This window comes from Scylla paramamosain, chromosome 31 (genome assembly GCF_035594125.1).
Source record: "Scylla paramamosain isolate STU-SP2022 chromosome 31, ASM3559412v1, whole genome shotgun sequence".
Taxonomy (NCBI): domain Eukaryota; kingdom Metazoa; phylum Arthropoda; class Malacostraca; order Decapoda; family Portunidae; genus Scylla; species Scylla paramamosain.
This window is the reverse complement of record NC_087181.1, coordinates 245,236-267,500: the sequence shown is the minus strand read 5'-3', so window position 1 is coordinate 267,500 and position 22,265 is coordinate 245,236. Positions and strand designations below refer to the sequence as shown.

The window sequence follows — 22,265 nt, the reverse complement described above, 5'->3', positions numbered from 1 at the left end:
GGAAGAAGAGTTTGACTAAATCTTTACTTCTAAATATGTAAAAGACTGAGAGAGGGTGTGATTTCATAGCACCACAACAATAGGGTCATATGGCGCCTTTGGTGGAGGGGAATAGTAAAAGAGGTGTTTGAGTCTCTACTTCTAATCATGTAAAGGGCTGAGAGAGGAATGACAATCTGGTGAGTTTCACAGCGTCGTAACAATTGCGTTTTGAAAGTAATTGAGATATTTTGAAACGGTTTGTTCTCTCACCACGACTATTTTTATAGGCCACAGAGATGATTAGCTGAGTTATCGAGAATGTTTTTCCTGTTAACAATGTGGGAATATTGTTAATCTGTCACTAGAACCATGAAAACACCCTTTAAGACCCGTGTCATTTCAACGAGAGCCTTCTGAAAGTAGGCGGGATATTCTGAAAGGCTTTGCTCTCTCACCACTATTATTTTCAAAGGGAAAAGAGATGATTAGGCAGGTTCTCAAGAATGTTTCTCCTGTTAACAATATGTTGATATTGTTAACTGTCACTAGAACCATAAAAACACCCTTTCTCCAAGTCCTTGCTCACCCGAAGCCCGCCGCGAGCCACATGTTAGGCAGGATGTCTGGGCCCAGCAGCGGCAGCACGTCCGGGGTGTAGGTGATGGGTCCATTCACCACGCTCTGGATCCTGGCGTTGGCGAAACACGGGATGAGCTCCATTGCTACCTCCAGGTGGGGCTCCAGCCGGTCCAGGTCTGGCTCGAACAGCTCCTTCCCGAACCCTGAGGCAGTGAGGCATGGCGGCGGAGAGAGAGAGAGAGAGAGAGAGAGAGAGAGAGAGAGAGAGAGAGAGAGAGAGAGAGAGAGAGAGAGAGAGAGAGCATTATAGTTTTTGTACGCTCTTCGTAACTTCCTAATCTAGAGAGAGAGAGAGAGAGAGAGAGAGAGAGAGAGAGAGAGAGAGAGAGAGAGAGAGAGAGAGAGAGAGAGAGAGAGAGAGAGAGAGAGAGAGAGCAACTTACCTTTAGGTACGCAGTCCCTCACCCAGTCCTCACACTGCCTCATAGTCTCCACGGACTCGTAGGGCCCCACCAGCAGGCCGTCCCGCTCCATCCTCAGGTAGAAGGAGCCCTCAAGGTGTCTCAAGACGGGGATCTCCTTCTTGAGCGCCTTCACCTCCGGCACGGTGGAGGTGACGATGTACTGGTGGTGGTTGGGCACGAGAGGCAGGTCTGAGCCAGCCATCTTCGCCACCTCCTTGGCCCAGAAGCCTGACCAATGACGGGATAAGAGACAGTTTGTTGTGAGTTTGTATATGTTAACTTCATAAATTTGTACAATTAAAGAAGAAGATAGAGTTACTTTCATATATATTGCCTAAAAGGTACCATTACAAGGATCTTCGTAGCCCATGAACCTGAGCAGTGACGGGAGAGGAGGTAGTTTGCAGTTGTAAGTTTGTCGATGTTAGCTTGAGATATGTGTTTAATGAAGAGAAAAGATTGATGATTAAGTTCATAATTACTGTCTAGCCGGGTCGTTATAGAGATCTTCGCCCATAAAGCTGACCGGTGACAGGAAAAGAGGTTTTCAGAAGTTTGTCAGAAATTTGTACAACGAAGGCAAAAAAAAAAAAAAAAAAAGAAAAAAGAAAAAAAAAGAAGATGACGGTTAAGTTCATAATTATTGCCTAAACAAGCTATTACAGCAATCTTCTTGATCTACAAACCTGACAAGTGACGGGAAAGGAGGTGCAATTTAGAGTAGTAACCTTATGCATGTTAGCCATAGAAATTTGTGCAATGAAGGGGAAAGATCTTGGGTTTAGCTCATGAAAGTGCCTAGCAGTGAAGGAAAGTGAGATAAAATGCATGGATCATGTTTACTGTCTTAAGTTTGTGTAGTATATTGGGTTTAACTCGTATGTATGGTCTGGTAGTGAAGGAAAAGGAGAGGAGAGAGCATGAAGTGAGCTTGGCGTAGGTTACCTTCAGAAATATGCACAATGAAGGGAGAAGATGATCAGTTAAGGTCTTCAATATTGTCTAAAGGGATCTTTTTGTAACAGAAACCTGACCAGTGAAGGAAAAAAAGTTTAGTTTAAAGTTGTAAGCTTGTCTAAGTCAGCCTCGGAAATCAATGCAATGAACGGATAAAATAATGGATTAAGCTCGTAATTACTGTCTAACCGGATAGTTACAAGGACCTTTTTGGCAATGAATCCTGAGCAGTGAAAGGGAAAGGAGATACAGTCAATTATAGTCTTTACCTTGTCTAAGGAACCAGTGCAATGAATGGATAAGATATTGTGTTAAGCTCGTAATTACTGTCTAGCTAAACCATTACAGGGATCTGCTCAGCGTATAGACCTAAATAATGAACAAAATAGTTAGATATATTTCACAGGCTACGTCTCTAATCATAAATGCGTTTAGTTCAGTTCCAGAATCTTGCAAACTGAAGGAGCAATAGCTGGTGTATTGCACCTAAAACTGTCGGATCAACAGAAAAATGAACAGAGGAAAAAGCGAGTTGAATTCACAATCATAACCCTTTTTTTTTTTTTTTTTATGTAGGAGGGACACTGGCCAAGGGCAACAAAAATCCAATAAAAAAAAAAGCCCACTGAGATGCCAGTCCCATAAGAGGGTCCAAAGCGGTAGTCAAAAATTGAAGGATAAGCATGTTAAAACCTCCCTCTTGAAGGAATTCAAGTCATAGGAAGGTGGAAATACAGAAGCAGGCAGGGAGTACCAGAGTTTACCAGAGAAAGGGATGAATGATTGAGAATACTGGTTAACTCTTGCATTAGAGAGGTGGACAGAATAGGGGTGAGAGAAAAAAGAGTCTTGTGCAGCGAGGCCACGGGAGGAGGGGAGGCATGCAGTTAGCAAGATCAGAAGAGCAGTTAGCATGAAAATAGCGGTAGAAGACAGCTAGAGATGCAACATTGCGGCGATGAGAGAGAGGCTGAAGACAGTCAGAGGAAAAAAGTTGATGAGACGAAAAGCTTTTGATTCCACCCTGTCTAGAAGAGCGGCATGAGTGGAACCCCCACAGACATGTGAAGCATACTCCATATATGGACGGATAAGGCCCTTGAATAGAGTTAGCAATTAGTTACTTAAATCAATGAACTCACATAAAAGTTATCTTACAATATTCCTTAGTGATTTCATGCCTTTAAAGTTAGGAGAGTCTGCTGGTGTGACTATTACTGGATACTTTTTTCCTCTGAGAGTTTAATTACATACATTAATCTCACCTTCAAGTCATATTAAGAACTTTTATGCAAGAGTAATTATGGCCAAGGACAATAAAAAGACGGCGAGAGAGAGAGAGAGAGAGAGAGAGAGAGAGAGAGAGAGAGAGAGAGAGAGAGAGAGAGAGAGAGAGAGAGAGAGAGAGAGAGAGAGAGAGAGAGAGAGAGAGAGAGAGAGAGAGAGAGAGAGAGAGAGAGAGAGAGAGAGAGAGAGAGCCACGAAAGACGCCAGTCGCAAAATAGCCCGAAAGAATATGTGAAATTACGGGGAACGAGAAAGCGTAATACATTAGGGAGCTTTAAGAGAAGATTAGACAGGTTTATGGATGGGGATAATAGATGGAAATAGGTAGGTATATTTCATACAGGGACTGCCACGTGTAAGCCTCGTCGCTTCTTACATCTTCCCTTATTTCTTATGTTCTTATGTTCTAAGACGAAGCAAACCTGAAAGTGAAGAAAAGAAGAGAATGCAGTGACTACAAGACGAAGCAAACCTGAAAGTGAAGAAAAAATGAAGAGAATACAGTGACTACAAGACGAAGCAAACCTGAAAGTGAAGGAAAAATGAAGAGAATACAGTGACTACAAGACGAAGCAAACCTGAAAGTGAAGAAAAAATGAAGAGAATACAGTGACTACAAGCCAAAAGTGAAGAAAAAGAAGAGAATATAGGGAATACAAGATGAAGCAAACCCTAATGTATAGAAAAAATGATAGGAAGATGCCGTTGAAAAGACAATACCTTCCGACTAACAACAACAACAACAACAACAACAACAACAACAACAACAATAACAACAACCAGCTCCTACAATCCCAGAGCCCAACAGCCATCTGGAACTCTCCCAGGCAGGCCAGCGCCGCCACACTTGTTTCCTCTTGCACACCTGTGACGCTAGGGACAAGTGTTGCCTTACTTCTTCCGTCCCACCACACCTACTGAACATCGCATACTCTCTCTCTCTCTCTCTCTCTCTCTCTCTCTCTCTCTCTCTCTCTCTCTCTCTCTCTCTCTCTCTCTCTCTCTCTCTCTCTCTCTCTCTTACAGTTCTCTTTTTCTCTTGCTCTTTATTGTGACTCTTAGCATCCTCTTCCCTTCTTGCCCTTTATTGTTGTGACTCTCTCTCTCTCTCTCTCTCTCTCTCTCTCTCTCCGTCACGTACCTGCAGCGTTCACCACCCTGTCTGCCAGCACGTCCCCCTGAGTGGTGGTCACGAGCCACCTGCCGTCCTCCCGCAGCTTGAGCGCCTCCACTCCCGTGCCCTGCAGTATCTTGGCGCCGTACCTGAAACCACACACCCGCGGGAGGGAGAACATAAGAACATAGAAGCTGCGAGAAGCCATGAGACCTACACGTGGCAGTCCCTATAACAAACATTTCTACCTAATTCCATCCATCATCCCCGTCCATAAACTTATCTAATTTTTAAAAGTTTCCTAATGACTCACCACTAACAAGACAGGAAGGGAAGGAGGCATTAGTGTGGACAGGCAGGGAAAGGTTCGCCAATATCAGCTGTAATGTAACCACTAATATTACGAGCGCCGCTGTTGCTTTTATAATAACTGGTACAATAATGGTTGCTATTGAACTGTATGTGTTTCAAGCAACAGTCCAACACCTGAATAAAAAGACAACTGACTGAGTGGCACCGAGGATGTCATGCTTGTGTTTATGGTCAGGTGGAGAGAGAAGCTGGACATGAGGACGTTACGTTGGACGCGGGGAATGTGGAACAACTGTACAAAGGAGTCATCAGTGAGCGCTCTTTGTATTAACACGTTTAGGTTACTCTTATGCTGCCATTTTTTTTATACAAGAACAGTAAATACTAGTACTGCAATAACTTCAACAACAACAACAGCAACAACCATCACCACCACTGTCACTACTACTACTACTACTACTACTACTACTACTACTACCACTAATGCAATGTCTTCTACAACAATAATAACAAAAACAATATCACCTACTACTGGTACTACTACTTCTGGAATAAATTCAGCAACAAAAACAACAACAAAAACAAGAACAACAACTATTACTACTACTACTACTACTACTACTACTACTACTACTACTACTACTACAACAACTACTACAACTACTAGTACTACTACTATTAATACTCCTGCCACTTTCTGCTACACAAACACAGGTGCCACTAAAACAAGGTCGCCTCGCCCCTCCCCAGGACTTACCCTCGGGCGCCTTTTGCGATGGCCTGCGTCAGGGAGTAGGGGTCCACGTGGCCGTCATAGGGCGTGTACAGGCCCATCAGTATCTGCCAACACACCACAATGATACAGCGCCAGAACAGGACGCAACACTCACCCAGCACCGTAATGTTTCCCTGACGAACAAAAATCTAAGGCTTCTTTGATTTTTGCTGTATTTATTTTTATTTTATTTTTATCTGGTCATAATTATAAACTGTAAATTTATTCATGCAACAAACTGTCTAGTCTTTCATTTATTTATAGTGTTAGTCTTCTTACTTATCACTCACAGCAGCCACAGTATTTATTTTAGTATTAATTTCCAGTATTTATCTTTATGATTTCAATAATGATAATAATAATAATAATAATAATAATAATAATAATAATAATAATAATAATAATAATAATAATGATGACAATAATAATAATAATAATAATAATAATAATAATAATAATAATAATAATAATAATAATAATAATTATAATAATTATAATAATAGCAAAAAACAACAATGATATCAAATAATAATGAGAATAATAAAAAGAACAGAAAAGAAAAGAAAGAAAATGCTGACATATAAACATTGTATTTATTCATCTATTTATCTCATGTTAATTAATTTATGCTCTTTCAACAAGATTATTTTCAGAGACCACATGATGATCAGCCTGGCTCTTGAGAGTGTTCCACCTGTTAATAATGTAGAAACCTTGTTAAGCTGTCTCTAGAACCATAAAAACACCCTTAAAAATCAGTGTAACTTTAACTAGAGGCTTAAAAAGTTGTGGAGATCGAGCCACAAGTGTTTCAGAATATTGTCACCAGTCTCTCTCTCTCTCTCTCTCTCTCTCTCTCTCTCTCTCTCTCTCTCTCTCTCTCTCTCAACAAGCTGCACTGGCCAAGGTGCGTCCGGCTACTCGCTACTCACGTTGTCAATGTTGGCGATGGGCACGTGTTCCAGGACCTGCTCTGGGGTGAGGAGACTTATGGGCGCTTCATGGTGGTTTGAGCGGGAGATCTGGTATCTGAAGGAGAGGTGCGTGGTAGGCTGGTGGTGGTGGTGGTGGTGGTGGTGATAATGTTAATATTGGTAGTGATGTTAATGTTGCTGATGATGATGATGATAATGACGACAATGATGATGATTACAGGGTGGCATCAACACGCTCAAACGAGAGAGAGAGAGAGAGAGAGAGAGAGAGAGAGAGAGAGAGAGAGAGAGAGAGAGAGAGAGAGAGAGAGAGAGAGAGAGAGAGAGAGAGAGAGAGAGAGAGAGACACCAATAGGCAGACAAGGAATGAACAACTACACAATTCTCATTCTGCTCTTCATCACACACACACACACACACACACACACACACACCGAGACACTCACTTCATCTCGTCGACGCGGGTGGGGGTGGTGGCCAGCCTGATGGAGCCACACATGTGCATCCCAGTCTCCTGCCCCGTCTCCTGCGCCAGGTGACTGTACATGTTGAGACTATTCGGCCCGGCGTGACAGGTAGGCAGCGGCAACGTGTGGAAGACAAGGATAAGGGTAAGAACAAACTCAAACAAGGGGAGCTGCAGGAAGTCATCATATCTACACTGGCCGACGAGTAAAGGCAGCGGCACCGTGAGGAAGGCAAAATTAAGTGCATAACACACATAAGAACTCAAACAAGGGGAGCTACAGGAAGCTATCGTATCTACACTGGATGACGAGTAAAGGCAGCGGCGCCGTGAGGAAGGCAAGATTAAGAACATAAGAACATACATAAGAACATAAGAACTCAAACAAGGAGAACTGCAAGAAGTCAACTACTACTACTGTACTCGTACATACACCACCCCTTACAGGAGACAGCGACAGGACTAGGAACCTGCTCCATGTGGCCTCACCTGTAGTAATGGAGGCGCTTGGTATTCACCACGCCCTGGAAGGCAGTGGTGAGGCCCGCGGCGTGCCATGTGGAGCCCGCCGTCAGGTCTGTCTTCTCCAGCAGCACCACCTCCTTCTGGCCCTGGCGGAGGAGGAGGGTGAGATGTGGCGACGAGGACGAAGAAATATAAGAAGTGTAAAAGTGAAGCATAAAGAGGTTAAGGACGTGAAAGCCATCTCCTTCTGGCCCTGACGGAGGAAGAGGAGGAGATGTGGCGAAGACGAAGACGAAGGAGAAATATGAGGAGAAGGAGGAGGAGGAGATGTGGCTACGAGGACGAAGTGTACAAGTGTGGCAGGAAGAGGTTAAGGGTAAGAATCTATCAACTATCAGAGAAATTTTCAAGGAGGTTGTCAACAGATCAGAAAGCTCACGGCTGAAAACCAATAAGCTGTACAATTGCGGTCAAAAGTGGAGTAGTTTTCTACATCTTCTTCTGCTGAATGTTATAATGCTTCCTGTTAATCAAAGTCCTGTGAGCTCTTAAGAGTCTATCAGTTATCCGAGGAGACTGCAAGGATCATGTCAAAAGTCTTTCGCTCTGTTCAAGTGTGTGTAATGCTTTCTACCCGTCTGAAGGATTGAAATCTGTTAACCCTTTGACTGCTGTGGCTTCCTTGCTTCATAAAGGGTTAAAAATCCATCAATAGTCTGAGGAGATTACCAAAAGATCGGAAGACTCAGGAGTGGAGGAAGACACAAGGCACAGTGGAGGATGAGTGCAAAAAGGTAACTATTTCTGACCACCATTGTACGAGTACATATTTATGTCATAGTAAATACTCTAATGGCAGGAAGAGGTAATCCAGTCTTGAGTCCTTCGATCTGTTCAGAATCTATCAATGATCAGAAGGGATAAGCAACAGATCAAAAGACTTCAGACTGAGAGAAAGATACAACACACATTGGAGGACAGGAAGAGGTAATACAGTCTTGAGTCCTTCGATCTGTTCTGAATCTATCAATGACCAGAAGAGATAAGCAACAGATCAAAGGACTTAAGACTGAGAGAAAGACACAAGAAACAGTGGTGGACAGGAAGAAATAATACAGTCTTGAGTCCTTCGATCTGTTCTGAATCTATCAATGATCAGAAGAGATAAGCAACAGATCAAAGAACTTCAGACTGAGAGGAAGACACAACACACAATGGAGGAGACGTGCATAAGGCAACTATTTCAAACTGCGACTTAGTGTACGTTCCAATAAAGACCACTATGGCAGGAACACGTCATCCAGAGTGCAATCAACGCTTCTACCTGAGCTTATCTGAGACACGTGTGGCGCTAATGGCTCACAGGATAGGCAACACACCTGAGCACACGTCATGGAGAGAGAGAGAGAGAGAGAGAGAGAGAGAGAGAGAGAGAGAGAGAGAGAGAGAGAGAGAGAGAGAGAGAGAGAGAGAGAGAGAGAGAGAGAGAGAGAGAGAGAGAGAGAGAGAGAGAGAGAGAGAGAGAGAGAGAGAGAGAGAGAGAGAGAGAGAGAGAGAGAGAGAGAGAGAGAGAGAGAGAGAGAGAGAGAGAGAGAGAGAGTCGGATATATACATTCATACCTGCATGTCTTGATACGTACATACATGCATACCTAGATACATACATACACACATACATACAAATATAAAGAAAGACTAACAATCAGACAGATAAACAGATACATAGATAAAGACAGAAAGAAAATAAATAAATGCACACATATCTCATGATGAAAGATGTGTGTGTGTGTGTGTGTGTGTGTGTGTGTGTGTGTGTGTGTGTGTGTGTGTGTGTGTGTGTGTGTGTGTGTGTGTGTGTGTGTGTGTGTGTGTGTGTGTGTTTCAGTACCTGTCTGGCGAGGTGGTAGGCGATGCTGGTGCCCGCGATGCCGCCTCCGATGATCACCGTGTCAGCCGTGTCCTGCAGACTGCAAAGGGACGCCTGCTACAGTTCATGAAAAGTTCCAATGAAGGATATGCACGAGTCATAGTAAAGAGGAGGAGGAGGAGGAGGAGGAGGAGGAGGAGGAGGAGGAGGAGGAGGAGGAGGAGGAGGAGGAGGAGGAGATTATGCGATGTGTGATGGTGGTGGTGTTGATGCAAGAAAGGTCTTGCACACACACACACACACACACACACACACACACACACACACACACACACACACACACACACACACACACCTCACGTCCATCCTTATTTTTCTCCCTCACATTTTCTTCGTACAGTCTTTCTCATCTCTCGAACTCATCATTTTTCCCCTTACATCATTCTCTCTCTCTCTCTCTCTCTCTCTCTCTCTCTCTCTCTCTCTCTCTCTCTCTCTCTCTCTCTCTCTCTCTCTCTCTCTCTCTCTCTCTCTCTCTCTCTCATACTGATAACCCTGAGAGATCAGATATGGTACTTTAAGTATTTGCTTTTTTTTTATTTCCGTGTGTGTGTGTGTGTGTGTGTGTGTGTGTGTGTGTGTGTGTGTGTGTGTGTGTGTGTGTTAAAGTAAATAATACGTAGTTTATATCGTCAAAAGACAAGTGAGTAAGTATCACAATAACAATGCAGACATTCACACACTAGCGTCACCTGTCGAGGCAAGACTCCCTGACAGATGCATCTTATAAAAGGTTCATCGACAGTAGCAGCAGAGCATCAGTTACAGTATACTGCAAATAACAGACACTTACTCTGTATATCTATAAAGTGGATACTACAAATTTTCATGATTAAAATAACGACATTTAATTTTTTTTTACCATGACAAATCATCCTAAACTATGATTTTTTTACATGATTTGGCAGAGAATTGTACACTTGTGGAATAACACAAAACATTTTTTTTTTTTTTTTTGGGGGGGGAAGAGTAAGTAATTCGTCAGACGGGATGCAATAACATTTCCAAATACTTCATAGAAAAAAAAAAAAATGGCGGTATTGAAACATCACTATAGTTATTGATATCCCTCTTACTGCCTGACATGCGTAGGAATTTCCTTGCTTTTTCATCTTTTTTTACTTATTTACCTATTCACAATTTAATTTTAGTCTGTGGGGAAAAATAATCTGTCCTCACTGAAAGATTAATAATTTGAACTAATGCTGTCGACAATAAAGGTGGAATGTGCTTTAGTATTTTCGATGACTCATCACATTCTGAGGTGCTGTAATAATTTCAAGGGTTTGTAAGAAACTTTTGTAGTTCAGAGTGCTATAGGAAGCAGGTAAATAAAAAAGAAAAGGAAAATTATTAAGCCACTTGAGATGATTACCTTCGAGTGTCACGCCAAGGTTATCAAGGAGTTCACTGACTTCACTTGAGACACCAAGGCAAAATGGTACCAACTCCATTTCCCTTGACCTGAATAAGCTCCAATTTTGATCAAGTATGGGATTAATTAATTTCTAGATATACTTTGCATTTGTGGTGACTCAACATTAAGACGTAAACACGGAATAAAAGAGAAGAAAATAAGAAAAGTAGGAAAAAAAACGAAGAAATACAGAAGACAAACAGCCAGTGCGCAATACAACTGTTGTGAAATTCAAGATATAGAAGATGTAATAATCTTTCAGTAAATTGCAGACACTGACTGAGTATCGCAATAACAAACACAACACATGGGCATGCCTGTCTTAAACCTTCCTTTTGTAACAGTTACTTTTGGCGGCTCTCAAAAACTGTCATCTTATTTCTGTATTTTCTGCAAACTTCCCTGAAATGTTAGTGGCAGAAAAGCAGTGGTTTACAAAATCATTCACTTGCGATCCTAAATCCTGCCTGCCCCGGTGACTAAATGCGTGTATCTGTCGCGTTCACACCAGGCGTCTTGATACGTTACTTATCTAGTTTTTCAGTAATTTCTGGGGCCGTCCAGCGAGCCTCAGACACACACTCAGGCACTCTCACTGGGATTCCCGACCGCAGCTTTGGTGATAACTGGGCAGTGAATTCCTCTCAAGTTGTATCAAATGTTGTGTCACAAATCTACAGCGCCATTTGAAAGTTCCGACCGCGGCCTTTGGGAATCACTGCTGTTCGTAATGTTTGGATGTTCCTTAGGAGTCTTCAGAGATTGGCACTTTTGGTGGGTCTTCTTATTGTTGCTGTTGTTGTTGTTGTTGTTGTTGTTGCTCCTGGACAAGTTTTCTCATATACATACAAAGTTGTATAAATAAAATAATAAAAACAATAATAAATAAATACATGGAAATAAATAAATCACGAACAAAAGAAGAAGAAGAAGAAGAAGAAGAAGAAGAAGAAGAAGAAGAAGAAGAAGAAGAAGAAGAAGAGAGAAAGATGAAGGGAGGAGGAGGAGGAGGAGGAGGAGGAGGAGGAGGAGGAGGAGGAGGAGGAGGAGGAGGAGAACAACAACAACGACAACAACAACGACAACAACAACAACAACAACAACAACAACAACAACAACAAAGAGAAGAAAAAAAAGACTGCTGTAAGTCTTCTCAAATTATATCAAATGTTCTGCAAGTTTAGAGCACCCTATCAAAAGATGCCACTGACGACTGAATGAGTGAATGAATGATTAATTTTAAATCTTCAAGAGCCTGTTCTTTTACGTCACATTTATAAATCGTCTAAGGTTACTCAAAATTGTGTCATTAACAGTTAAAAGCGTTGAAGGATATTTACTCATACACGTGACAGTAATATCGCTGGCTTTACTAGGCTCTTTTGTTAAGGGGTGGTGTAATGTTAGCACTGTCTTTCCAACCGATGTTTTTCCTCTGTGCTCTCTGTTAAGGCTGATGTAATATATGAGGATAGTTCACCTTTATAATATTCTTTTCTTTTTTCTTTCTTTCTTTCTTTTTTTTTTTTTTTGCTTCATCTTCAGGTTGGTGCAATACAGAGGCGCATTTCGTCTCTACGCAATGTCTTCTGTGCTGATGTAACATACAAGAGCAGTTTGTCTCTCTAATCGTTGTTTTTATGTACTCTAACTGCTCTAATCGCTGTTTTTATGTACTCTATCTGAAGTGTGTTGTAATGTATAAACACCGCCTATCTCTCATCAGTGGTGTTCCTCTGAGCTCTCTTCCTGGGCACGCTCCCTTTCTCTTATTTACAGGAATGCTTCTATACGGAAAGTACCTTTGGAATAGACAGCTAATTGTGATATATGTATGTTTCATTAAGTGTGTGTGTGTGTGTGTGTGTGTGTGTGTGTGTGTGTGTGTGGTGTGTGTGTGTGTGTGGTGTGTGTGTGTGTGTGTGTGTGTGTGTGTGTGTGTGTGTGTGTGTGTGTTTATCTCACATCGGGACACTACCACCACCACCACCACCACCACCACCGCCACCACCACACCCTCCCCGTCAGCATTCGCCAAGAGGGGAGGGGAGGGGAGGCAGAAGGGGATGGGTAAGGTATTACGCAGATAAGAACAGAGATAACACCTGTAATCGAAAATACAACGAGAATTGTCTGGATATTACTGGTTATAGTTGGTTCTAGGAGATAGGAGGAGGAGGAGGAGGAGGAGGAGGAGGAGGAGGAGGAGGAGGAGGTATAATTTTCTGGGTACAATTGTTCTTCGACCTTTCCCTCCTCTTCTCCTCCTCCTCTTCTCCTCCTCTCCTCTTTCTCCTCATCCCTCTCATTAATTTTTTCACTTTTTTTTATTCACCTGTCTCTATTTTTATTTTTGTCTCCTCTTTACTTCCTGTTTTGTCCGTCTGTCTGTCTGTCTACCTACATTTCCGTCTGTCTGTTTATCTATTCCTCCTTTCCGTCTGTGTTTTTGTTCGTCCCGTGTGTCTGTCTGTCTCTTTGCCTTTCTGTCTATCTGTCCGGTCCGTTTAAATTTGCCTGTCTGTCTATCTGTCCGGTCTGTTTACCCTGTTCACCTGTCTGTCTGTCTGTCTGTCTATTTGCTACTCGACTTGTTTCTCATTGTCTGTCTCTGTTTATCTATCAACCACCCGGTGTGTCTGTCTGTGTGTCTGTCTACCTGTCTGTCCCATCTCTCCCTGTCTGTCTGTCTGCCTGTCTGTCCCTGTCTGTCCCCATCTCTCTTCTCTCTCTGGAATGGGTTCAGTCGCCATGTTGTTAGAGCCGAGTCACTAGGGAGGTTTAAAACACGACATAGACAATCTTAATTTATGAGTGGGTATGAATGGGTGAATATCCTGTATAGTGGGTACGTTTTATACAGCCACTGCCACGTGTAAGCCCTCCGGCCTCTAGCAACTAGCAACTTCCCTGATGTTCTTGTGTGTGTGTGTGTGTGTGTGTGTGTGTGTGTGTTTGGTCTCTCTTTCTCTCTCTCTCTCTCTCTCTCTCTCTCTCTCTCTCTCTCTCTCTCTCTCTCTCTCTCTCTCTCTCCCTCTCTCTCTCTCTCTCTCCTGATAAGGCCTTCTTGCAATACGTGATTTTTACATTCACGTAATGTTAAAAAATTATACGGCTAAGAAATCTCTCTCTCTCTCTCCTCTCTCTCACTCTCTCTTCCTCTCTCTCTCTCTCTCTCTCCCTCTCTCCTCTCCTCTCTCTCTCTCTCCTCTCTCTCTCTCTCTCTCTCGTGTCGTCACTTCGTTATTGTCTCTCCTCCTCCCTTCTGTCGCCAAGGAGTCTACGTGGGAACCCTTGTTACTGTCCAAAGAATAAAAGATTGTAGTCTCCCTCCCTCCCTCCCTCCCTCCCTTCCTCCTTCCCTCCCGCTGTGAAGAACATTTTAAAACTAAGGTCCGCATTCTTAATCTCTTCGTTTTTATATCACGACTATTTTCAAAGGCCACAGATATGATCAGTAGGTTTCTCATTGGTTGCTTTTTTCCCGTTGATAATGTAAAACAGTGCTAAGATATATATACTTTAACACTGTATGATTTTATATAAACAATAAGGTGGAGGAAGGGAGCGAAGGTTAGTCAGAAGTTGGAAAGGGAGCGTCATGTAAGAAGTGAGGTGAAATGATTAAAAGCTTTCTTGCGTGGCGGCACAAGTGCGGTCAAGTGGCGCAGAAATATAAAACTGCATATAAATACAATAAACAATAAGGTGGAGGAAGGAAGTAAAGGTTAGTTAGAAGTTGGAAAGGGAGCGTCATGTAAGAAGTAAGGTGAAATGATTAAAAGCTTTCTTGCGTGGCGGCACAAGAGGAGGTCAAGTGGCGCAGAAATATAAAATAAATACTACTAACGTTAAAAAGAAAGAAAAAATGCGTCATGTAAGGGAGTTTTGGAACCAGGAACCTGCTGCGCGTCAAGGCGTCAAAATCTTAACCCTTTCACCGTTATCTGACACATCTTTCCTTAACCACTAACCTCTCTGAGACATCTTTTCTTGTTCTACAGCCATCTCCTAACACTATATCGGACAGAAACTGAAAAATCTAATAATCATCGCCTTCTTTCCTGTAGATGCTTATAAAGATTCCAGGCATGGCTTATAGTGAGAATTGTTGCCTATCGCACTGAAAGGATCAACAATACAGGCTTGAATCTAACCCCACTTAGTAATCTCCTAACCTTACTTGTACCTAACCTAACCTAACTTACTTGTACCTAACCTAACCTAACCTAACCTAACCTAACCTAACACTAACTTACTTGTACCTAACCTAACCTAACCTAACCTAACCTAACCTTACTTGTACCACTGCGCGGAGAAGGCTAGGCCGTGAGTGAGCCGCGAAAGAACAAGTAAGGCTGTGAGGGCATCAAGTGGCATTAGATCTTGTTTACAGCAGAAATGTCCTTCAAGATGAGACGGTGCATCTTCACGTGCCCCGTTCCCACACACACATTGGTGTATGACAAGAGACAAACAAAATACTCAGGGTCAGTAATCTGGATAGAACAAGAAATAACGGGTTCATACTCGATAAAGTTTGATTTGAAGGAGATAGGAAGAAATTGGTTCTCAACTAGAGTGGTAGGTGGGCTGAATGGACTCAGTAATCCGGATGACAGCGCCGAGGCAACGGGAAGCTTTAAATGATTAGACAAATGTACGAATGGGGGAGAGAGGTGGAAATATGCAGGCACATTTTACAGAAACTGTAACTGCCTCTCTCTCTCTCTCTCTCTCTCTCTCTCTCTCTCTCTCTCTCTCTCTCTCTCTCTCTCTCTCTCTCTCTCTCTCTCTCTTCAAGAAAAAACAAATACCTCAGCTATGGATAAAAAAAAAGATTAAATAGATGGATAAATAAGAAAATAAATAGAGAAAGAAAAGTTGATGTACGATTACCGTTGATATGAATGAGGAAAGACGTAACCAGATTAGTTTTGCTGAGGTGGCTTGGCCTGACGCAGACGAGTAACCGAGTGACTTTGCTCATCATATTATATTGATTCCTCAACACCATACACTTCTACATACACCATACATACTTCTATTACTTTCTCTCCATTGTATATACATTATCCACTAATATACGTGTCTACATTACCTTCTCATTTTATTTCATTACATAATTTTCTCCTCATTATGTTATTTTTCCATATATGCGCGTGTACACTGCCTTCTCATTAAATTATACTTATTCAATACTAAAATATATATTAGCCTATATTATTTTTCACTATATTTCACCATTCTGCACCAAATATATGTGCCTATATTACTTTTTCCTCATATAATACTGATTCTCCACCAACAACAGCACATTACTTCCTCATTATACTGCATTTATTCCCTACTGACTTACGTCTTCGTTATTTCCCACTACTACACTTACTCTGCCCCAAATTACACGTGCCTGCATTTTCTTTTATTATATCAATTTTTCCACCAACAGAATTATACATGATAAGTTTCTCATATTACGACACTCATTCTCTACTGGCTTACGCTTTCATTAATTTTTCACAACATTTATTCTTTGCCATCATACATACTTACATAGACTCCTCATTACATTACGAGTACATCCATTCTCTCATTACATTACATCCATTCTCTCCTATCTTAAGTATCTACATCACTATCTCATTAACTTGCATGCATTCTCTCCTATCAGATATATTGACGTGCGCTCATTATACTTCATTTACTTCCTAGAGACCTAGACCATCTTGGAGTGTGAAGGATGTTTTCTCCCTTGCGCAAGAGTTCCCTGTCATCGTGTTATCTCGGCCGTGTTTGTTTCTTCTTTTTCTTTTTCTTTCTTTCTTTCCCTGAGCGGCGAGTCACGTGTCTCCTCTGCAGGAATGCGGCTCGCTCAAGTGTTTTGTTGATAACGTGTTGCTCCTTATCGGTGGTAACGAACCAGTGTGTTGTTTGTGTGCTGGGTATGTGGTATGGCACGCTAAAAGGTCTCTCTCTCTCTCTCTCTCTCTCTCTCTCTCTCTCTCTCTCTCTCTCTCTCTCTCTCTCTCTCTCTCTCTCTCTCTCATAAGAACATAAGAAATAAGGGAAGCTGCAAGAAGCCATCAGGTCTACACGTGGCAGTCCCTGTATGAAATATACCTACCTATTTCTACCTATCACCCCCATCCATAAATCTGTCTAATCTTCTTTTAAAGCTCCCTAATGACTCAGCACTAACAACTTGATTACTGAGAGTCTCTCTCTCTCTCTCTCTCTCTCTCTGAAGACGCAATTTCTGAAGCACCGTCATTCATCACTACCATGCTCATCGTATTGGTAATTCAAGAGCAATAGCAGCAGCAGCAGCAGCAGCAGCAGCAGCAGCAGCACCAGCACCAGCAGCACCAGCACCAGCAACAACAACAACAACAGCAGCAGTAGCAATAGTAGTAGTAGTAGTAGTTGTAGTCCTCCTACTACTATTGCTAATAATAATAATAATAATAATAATAATAATAATAATAATAAGAAGAAGAAGAAGAAGAAGAAGAAGAAGAAGAAGAAAAAAAAAAAATAAGAAGAAAATAATGATAATAATAAAATCATAACGTGCTCCTACAATTGGAGGTAATTGGCTTGTTTTTAGGAGTACTGTCATGGGCGTGGTTGTGCGTTCAGTACACTCAGTGCTTTAACTCAGCAGATCTACATTTATCTTTACGGAACACAAACATGGATGGTTTTATTGATTGAATTTATTTTATATAAAAAAGAACGTTTCCACAATTCAGTCAAGAAGTAGATTCCTCTTGGTGATCTTCTCTTTGTTATACTGTTTTTCATGTTTGTTTCAGTTATTTATTTATTTATTTATTTATTTATTTTTTTGTTTCAACTGGTTTCATGTTAGACGTGCAGCTGATGACAACTACAACAAGCACTGCGGCGGATCACTGGCGACCTCCCCCGCCGCCTGGAGGGTCAATTGTAGCTGTTTTTAGTCCATTGTGCCGAGGGTGTGACGGGCGGCACACCCACGCCTCCCTCCGAGGCAGCGGGACGTTCTTACCAATGTATTTGGCGATAAGTATACTAATACATTTTTTGTCGAACAAAGCTTAGGGACTCTTGTGACTAAAAGTGCACAGGAGCAGTGCAAAATGCCTTTGTAGGAAAACAGAATTATATCGCCTCGCCACAGCCGAGGTTGTGGTGAACTGATTAGTCGCAGCACAGCAGCTACTTCAGACTTAAAAAAAAAAAAAAAAAAAAAAAAAAAAAAAAAAAAAAAAAAAACGTTTTCATAACTAATATTTTAAGTACTCTTGTAATTTATCGAAAGAATTATGAGTCGCTTAGGAAGCTCAGCGATGTGTTTCAAACCAAGAGTGCAGTTAAAGACTCCCTTAAATGTGATGAGTGTCCCTTAAAGAGACGCGCGTCTACCTGCCGAAATCATACCTAGGGTATTACTACAACATCTGGTGAATAATATGAATTGGAGTGACGCTCCTCAGGGCTCGTGAGGGTAGACCAGCCTCCAGACGAAGGTGTCCTGCGTTTGTCACTGCTACACACACACACACACACACACACACACACACACACACACACACACACACACACACACACACACACACACACTCGTCTACAGTATCTCAGTTACCACATCTGTTAACAGCATCATTTGCGAAGGCTAACTTACTCAAAGATAAATAACTCCACAGACTCAAGAATTCGGCAAAATGAACTCCTCTTTTACTCACAGCCTGACCAGCTTTCTTGCCTCCACACAGGCGCCGGGACAGACGCAGCACCTCTCGTGCTTTTGGCGTGGTGAACCACTTGTCTTTTTTTCTCTTTTTTCTTTTAAGTGGAACGCTGGTCCAAGCTTACAAAATGGCAGAAAAAAAAAGGCCCAGTAAGGTGACAGTCCCTAGAGTTGAGCTAAAAAGGAATTACCTAAGATTAAGAGAGTCTGGGACTCTGGCCTCACTTAGTCGACTACTAAGTAAACTTGAAGCATCACGTCGCCAACATGTTGAGGGCAGCCTCATATAAGATCTATATCAGTGATTCCCAGAGTCGTGGTCACGATCCCAATGTGAGTCGCCAAGGTGCGTCAGCTGTCGCTGGACGGTCACGAAAATGAACAGTAAATCATATAAGAGTAACTTATCAAAGTAACTAGTAATCAACACTGCAGATACACGTATTGAAGTTCGCTGGGTCAGGCCAAGGTTGCATTAAGGTTACAGGGCTTAAAAAGTTAAGAATTATTGATATACAACAGCTTTCATCAAGCAGGAGGTGACAAATGTCACTGCTGAATATATGGCGGTACGCTGGAAGAGAGCTTACTGCCGGCAACAGTACACAATGTACAGTACAGACTCAGGTCGCTGGGAACTCAAGCAGGAGTCCACACCTCCTTGTCCTCCCCAACCTGCTGTAGCCTCCACCGGCGAGATATTCCTCTCTGAGCCTCAGCCAACAACAGCGGCTTAAAAGGCTTCAGAAAGGACCTGTCTGTATCCCTTGTGACGACCCCTGACCACTCTGAGTGCCTAGGCTGTCTGCAGGGCACCAGCAAGCCCCGCAATGATTCAGCCTGAGAGACGACCTGCTCCGTCACCAGCGTGCGTCACGCTACTTGTTGCCCTGCCTCGCGGTGCGGCTTACCCTTCCTTCCAACTTGCAATGCCCGGCATCATAGCTGCCCGGCACCTCAGCGGACGCCATGGCCTGACAGACACCAGGTCAACAACATGGCAGCCTCCGTGCGCGGAATTAATGCCGCGCACGGTGTGTGTATACATAAATATATAAATATGTATATATGTATATGTGTGTGCGTGTGTGTGTGTGTGTGTGTGTATGTGTGTATATATATATATATATATATATATATATATATATATATATATATATATATATATATATATATATATATATATATATATATATATATATATATATATATATATATATATATATATCTGATTGGGACAGCAAACTTAGTATTGTTCAATGCCTCAAAAACTCAATTCCACCATCTATCAACTCGACACAACCTTCCAGACAACTATCCCCTCTTCTTCAATGACACTCAGCTGTCCCCCTCTTCTACACTCAACAGCCTCGGTCTGTCCTTTACTTTTAATCTAAAATGGAAACTTCACATCTCATCTTCTAAGAAGTTAGGCGTTCTGAGTTATCTCCGCCAGTTCTTCTCGTATCCCCAGCTGCTAACTCTGTACAGGGACCTTATCCGTCCATGTATGGAGTATGCTTCACATATATGTAAGGTTCCATGTGCATTCATACCGCTCTTTTACACAGGGTGGAATCAAAAACTTTTCGTCTAATCAACTCTCCTCTAAATGACTGTCTTCAGCCTCTCTCTCATTGCCGCAATGTTGCATCAGTTCTTCAATATTTATCTTCCATCGCTACTTTCATGCTAACCTCTCTTCTGATCTTGCTGACTGCATGCCTCCCCTCGTCCCATGGCCTCGCTGCACAAGACTTTCTTCTTTCTCTCATTCCTATTCTGTGCACTTCTCTAATGCAACAATTAACCAGTTCTCTCAATCATTCATCCCTTTCTCTGGTAAACTCTAGAACTCCCTTCCTGCTTCTGTATTTCCTCTTTCCTATGAACTGAACTCTTTCAAGAGGGAGGTTTCAACACACTTATCTTTTAATTTTTGACGACTGCTTTTGATTCTATTCTGATCTTTTTATATCATAATTTTGTTGCCCTTGGCCGGTGCCCCTTCCTGCTAAAAAAAATAAATAAATAAAATAAATAAATGAATATATATATATATATATATATATATATATATATATATATATATATATATATATATATATATATATATATATATATATATATATATATATATATATATATATATATATATATATATATGTGTGTGTGTGTGTGTGTGTGTGTGTGTGTGTGTGTGTGTGTCAACAACCGTGCGCACACAGTTCTCCCTGAAGTGTGGCAAGACGTACCTCTAATGAGCTGCGGATGACCCAGTGCAGAGTTACTGCCACCTTTCCCACGATTCACTAAGACCTCTTCTGAGTGCCGCTGCTGCTACAATTATAGCTTTTATTGTATTAATTCAAGTTTGTGTTGGAGGCGACCAGTGTACTCAAGATCCCCCCCCCCCCCAACACCTCAGCCTGGATGGACTCTTCCTTACAAATTACCTCCTCTTATCTTGTACCCTGGTACCTTCCCTCCCCATCTTACCCAACTCGTCACAGCAGCCTCGCCTCGCCCATATAACACAAAGAAGACCAGTTCAATCCTGTTCCTTATCACCTGTCTTGGCCAATCAGCTGATCAAAACACACACACACACACACACACACACACACACACACACACACACACACGAAAAAAAAAGTAAAAAATCTTATCTGTTTTAAGGAGACTGCATTACTCACACATGGAAAATCAGGTTACAAAGAAATCTATACGACACAACCATGACCTTGGCAATGAAATCATGAGGAACACAATTTCTCAGTTAAAGGGGATCGTTCAGGCGAATTTAGATTAAGTTATGCTGGCTTGTGCAAATTGGTTTGTCTTCTGCCTTGAGGTGACGGGAAGGAAGAAGGTCACGTGCACACAGCATGCAACACAAGCATGAAGAGACCTATTTAAAATTCGCGAAAAGAAAACTGGGTGATAGATAGTACTGCCAGATCTCACAGCCTACTCCAATCCAGCTTCACTAGTCAACACTTACCCTGAGGAAGCTCCGCCGGTGTTGCTGAGTGTGGCGGAGCATGACAGCCCTCGACTTGAGCCTCGCAGGTGCAGGAGTCTCCGCCACGAAACCCACGAGCGAGAACTCCAGTGTAGAATCATCCCGAGTGACGTTTAAGGCGCAGACTGTAACTGTTGGCCGAATGTTTTTGAGGCTGGGAGCAGAGTGGCCAGGTGGAGAAATGCGGGACAGCAGCAGAGGGGCGGAGCTTGGCGCGTGGGTTGCCTGGTGAACGATGATGCTCGATTCCTTCCCCAAACACTCGACCGCATGCTGGGAGGGTAGGGAGAGAGAGAGAGAGAGAGAGAGAGAGAGAGAGAGAGAGAGAGAGAGAGAGAGAGAGAGAGAGAGAGAGAGAGAGTGGTTTTTAAGTAAGAAATTATACTATGATTAGACTTGGGGACAGTCATATAATTCTTTAGTGATGCTATGGCCGTGTGTGCGTGTGTGTGTGTGTGTGTGTATGTGTGAGAGAGAGAGAGAGAGAGAGAGAGAGAAAAGAAGCATCACGAAGCGTGGGTAGAGTAGTGAGCCAAACCTTTCGTGCCCAGCAAACAAAGTACACATGCACGAGACTATAAACAGCTTCGTGTCCCACCCCCCCCGCCACCTCCCGTGCTTTTTGTGGTGACTGGGATGCTTACTGGTGCCTCCCGCCACGCCAAGCAAGTCCACGACACATCAATTTATGAAATAATGTTTCTACACACACACACACGCGTGAGGGTGTCTTGCCCCGTGCGGCGGTCGTCTTATGCCCGCTGCCACCTGGATGCTATAAGACGTAATTCAATGTGTTTTCTTTTTTCCTTGACATAATAGAGCGGC

At 42.4% G+C, this 22,265-nt stretch overlaps 1 protein-coding gene across 2 annotated transcripts in view; it reads right to left on the bottom strand.

The window, feature by feature from the left end:
- The window catches only part of LOC135116350 (dimethylglycine dehydrogenase, mitochondrial-like), a 62,859-nt gene that overhangs the window by 10,856 nt on the left and 29,738 nt on the right, over window positions 1–22,265 (bottom strand). Inside the window, exons 1-10 of one of the 2 annotated variants that reach the window (XM_064033720.1) lie at window positions 22,082–22,196; window positions 21,417–21,710; window positions 9,225–9,303; window positions 7,361–7,482; window positions 6,852–6,959; window positions 6,403–6,499; window positions 5,453–5,535; window positions 4,411–4,532; window positions 1,005–1,253; window positions 569–764 (exon numbers count right to left, since the gene is read on the bottom strand). In XM_064033720.1, the coding sequence (XP_063889790.1) occupies window positions 569–764; window positions 1,005–1,253; window positions 4,411–4,532; window positions 5,453–5,535; window positions 6,403–6,499; window positions 6,852–6,959; window positions 7,361–7,482; window positions 9,225–9,303; window positions 21,417–21,538 (1,178 nt within the window). In that variant the 5' untranslated portion in view covers window positions 21,539–21,710; window positions 22,082–22,196. Of the gene's footprint in view, window positions 1–568; window positions 765–1,004; window positions 1,254–4,410; window positions 4,533–5,452; window positions 5,536–6,402; window positions 6,500–6,851; window positions 6,960–7,360; window positions 7,483–9,224; window positions 9,304–21,416; window positions 21,711–22,081; window positions 22,197–22,265 lie in introns of those variants that run through there. The other variant, XM_064033721.1, reaches the window with a different exon arrangement.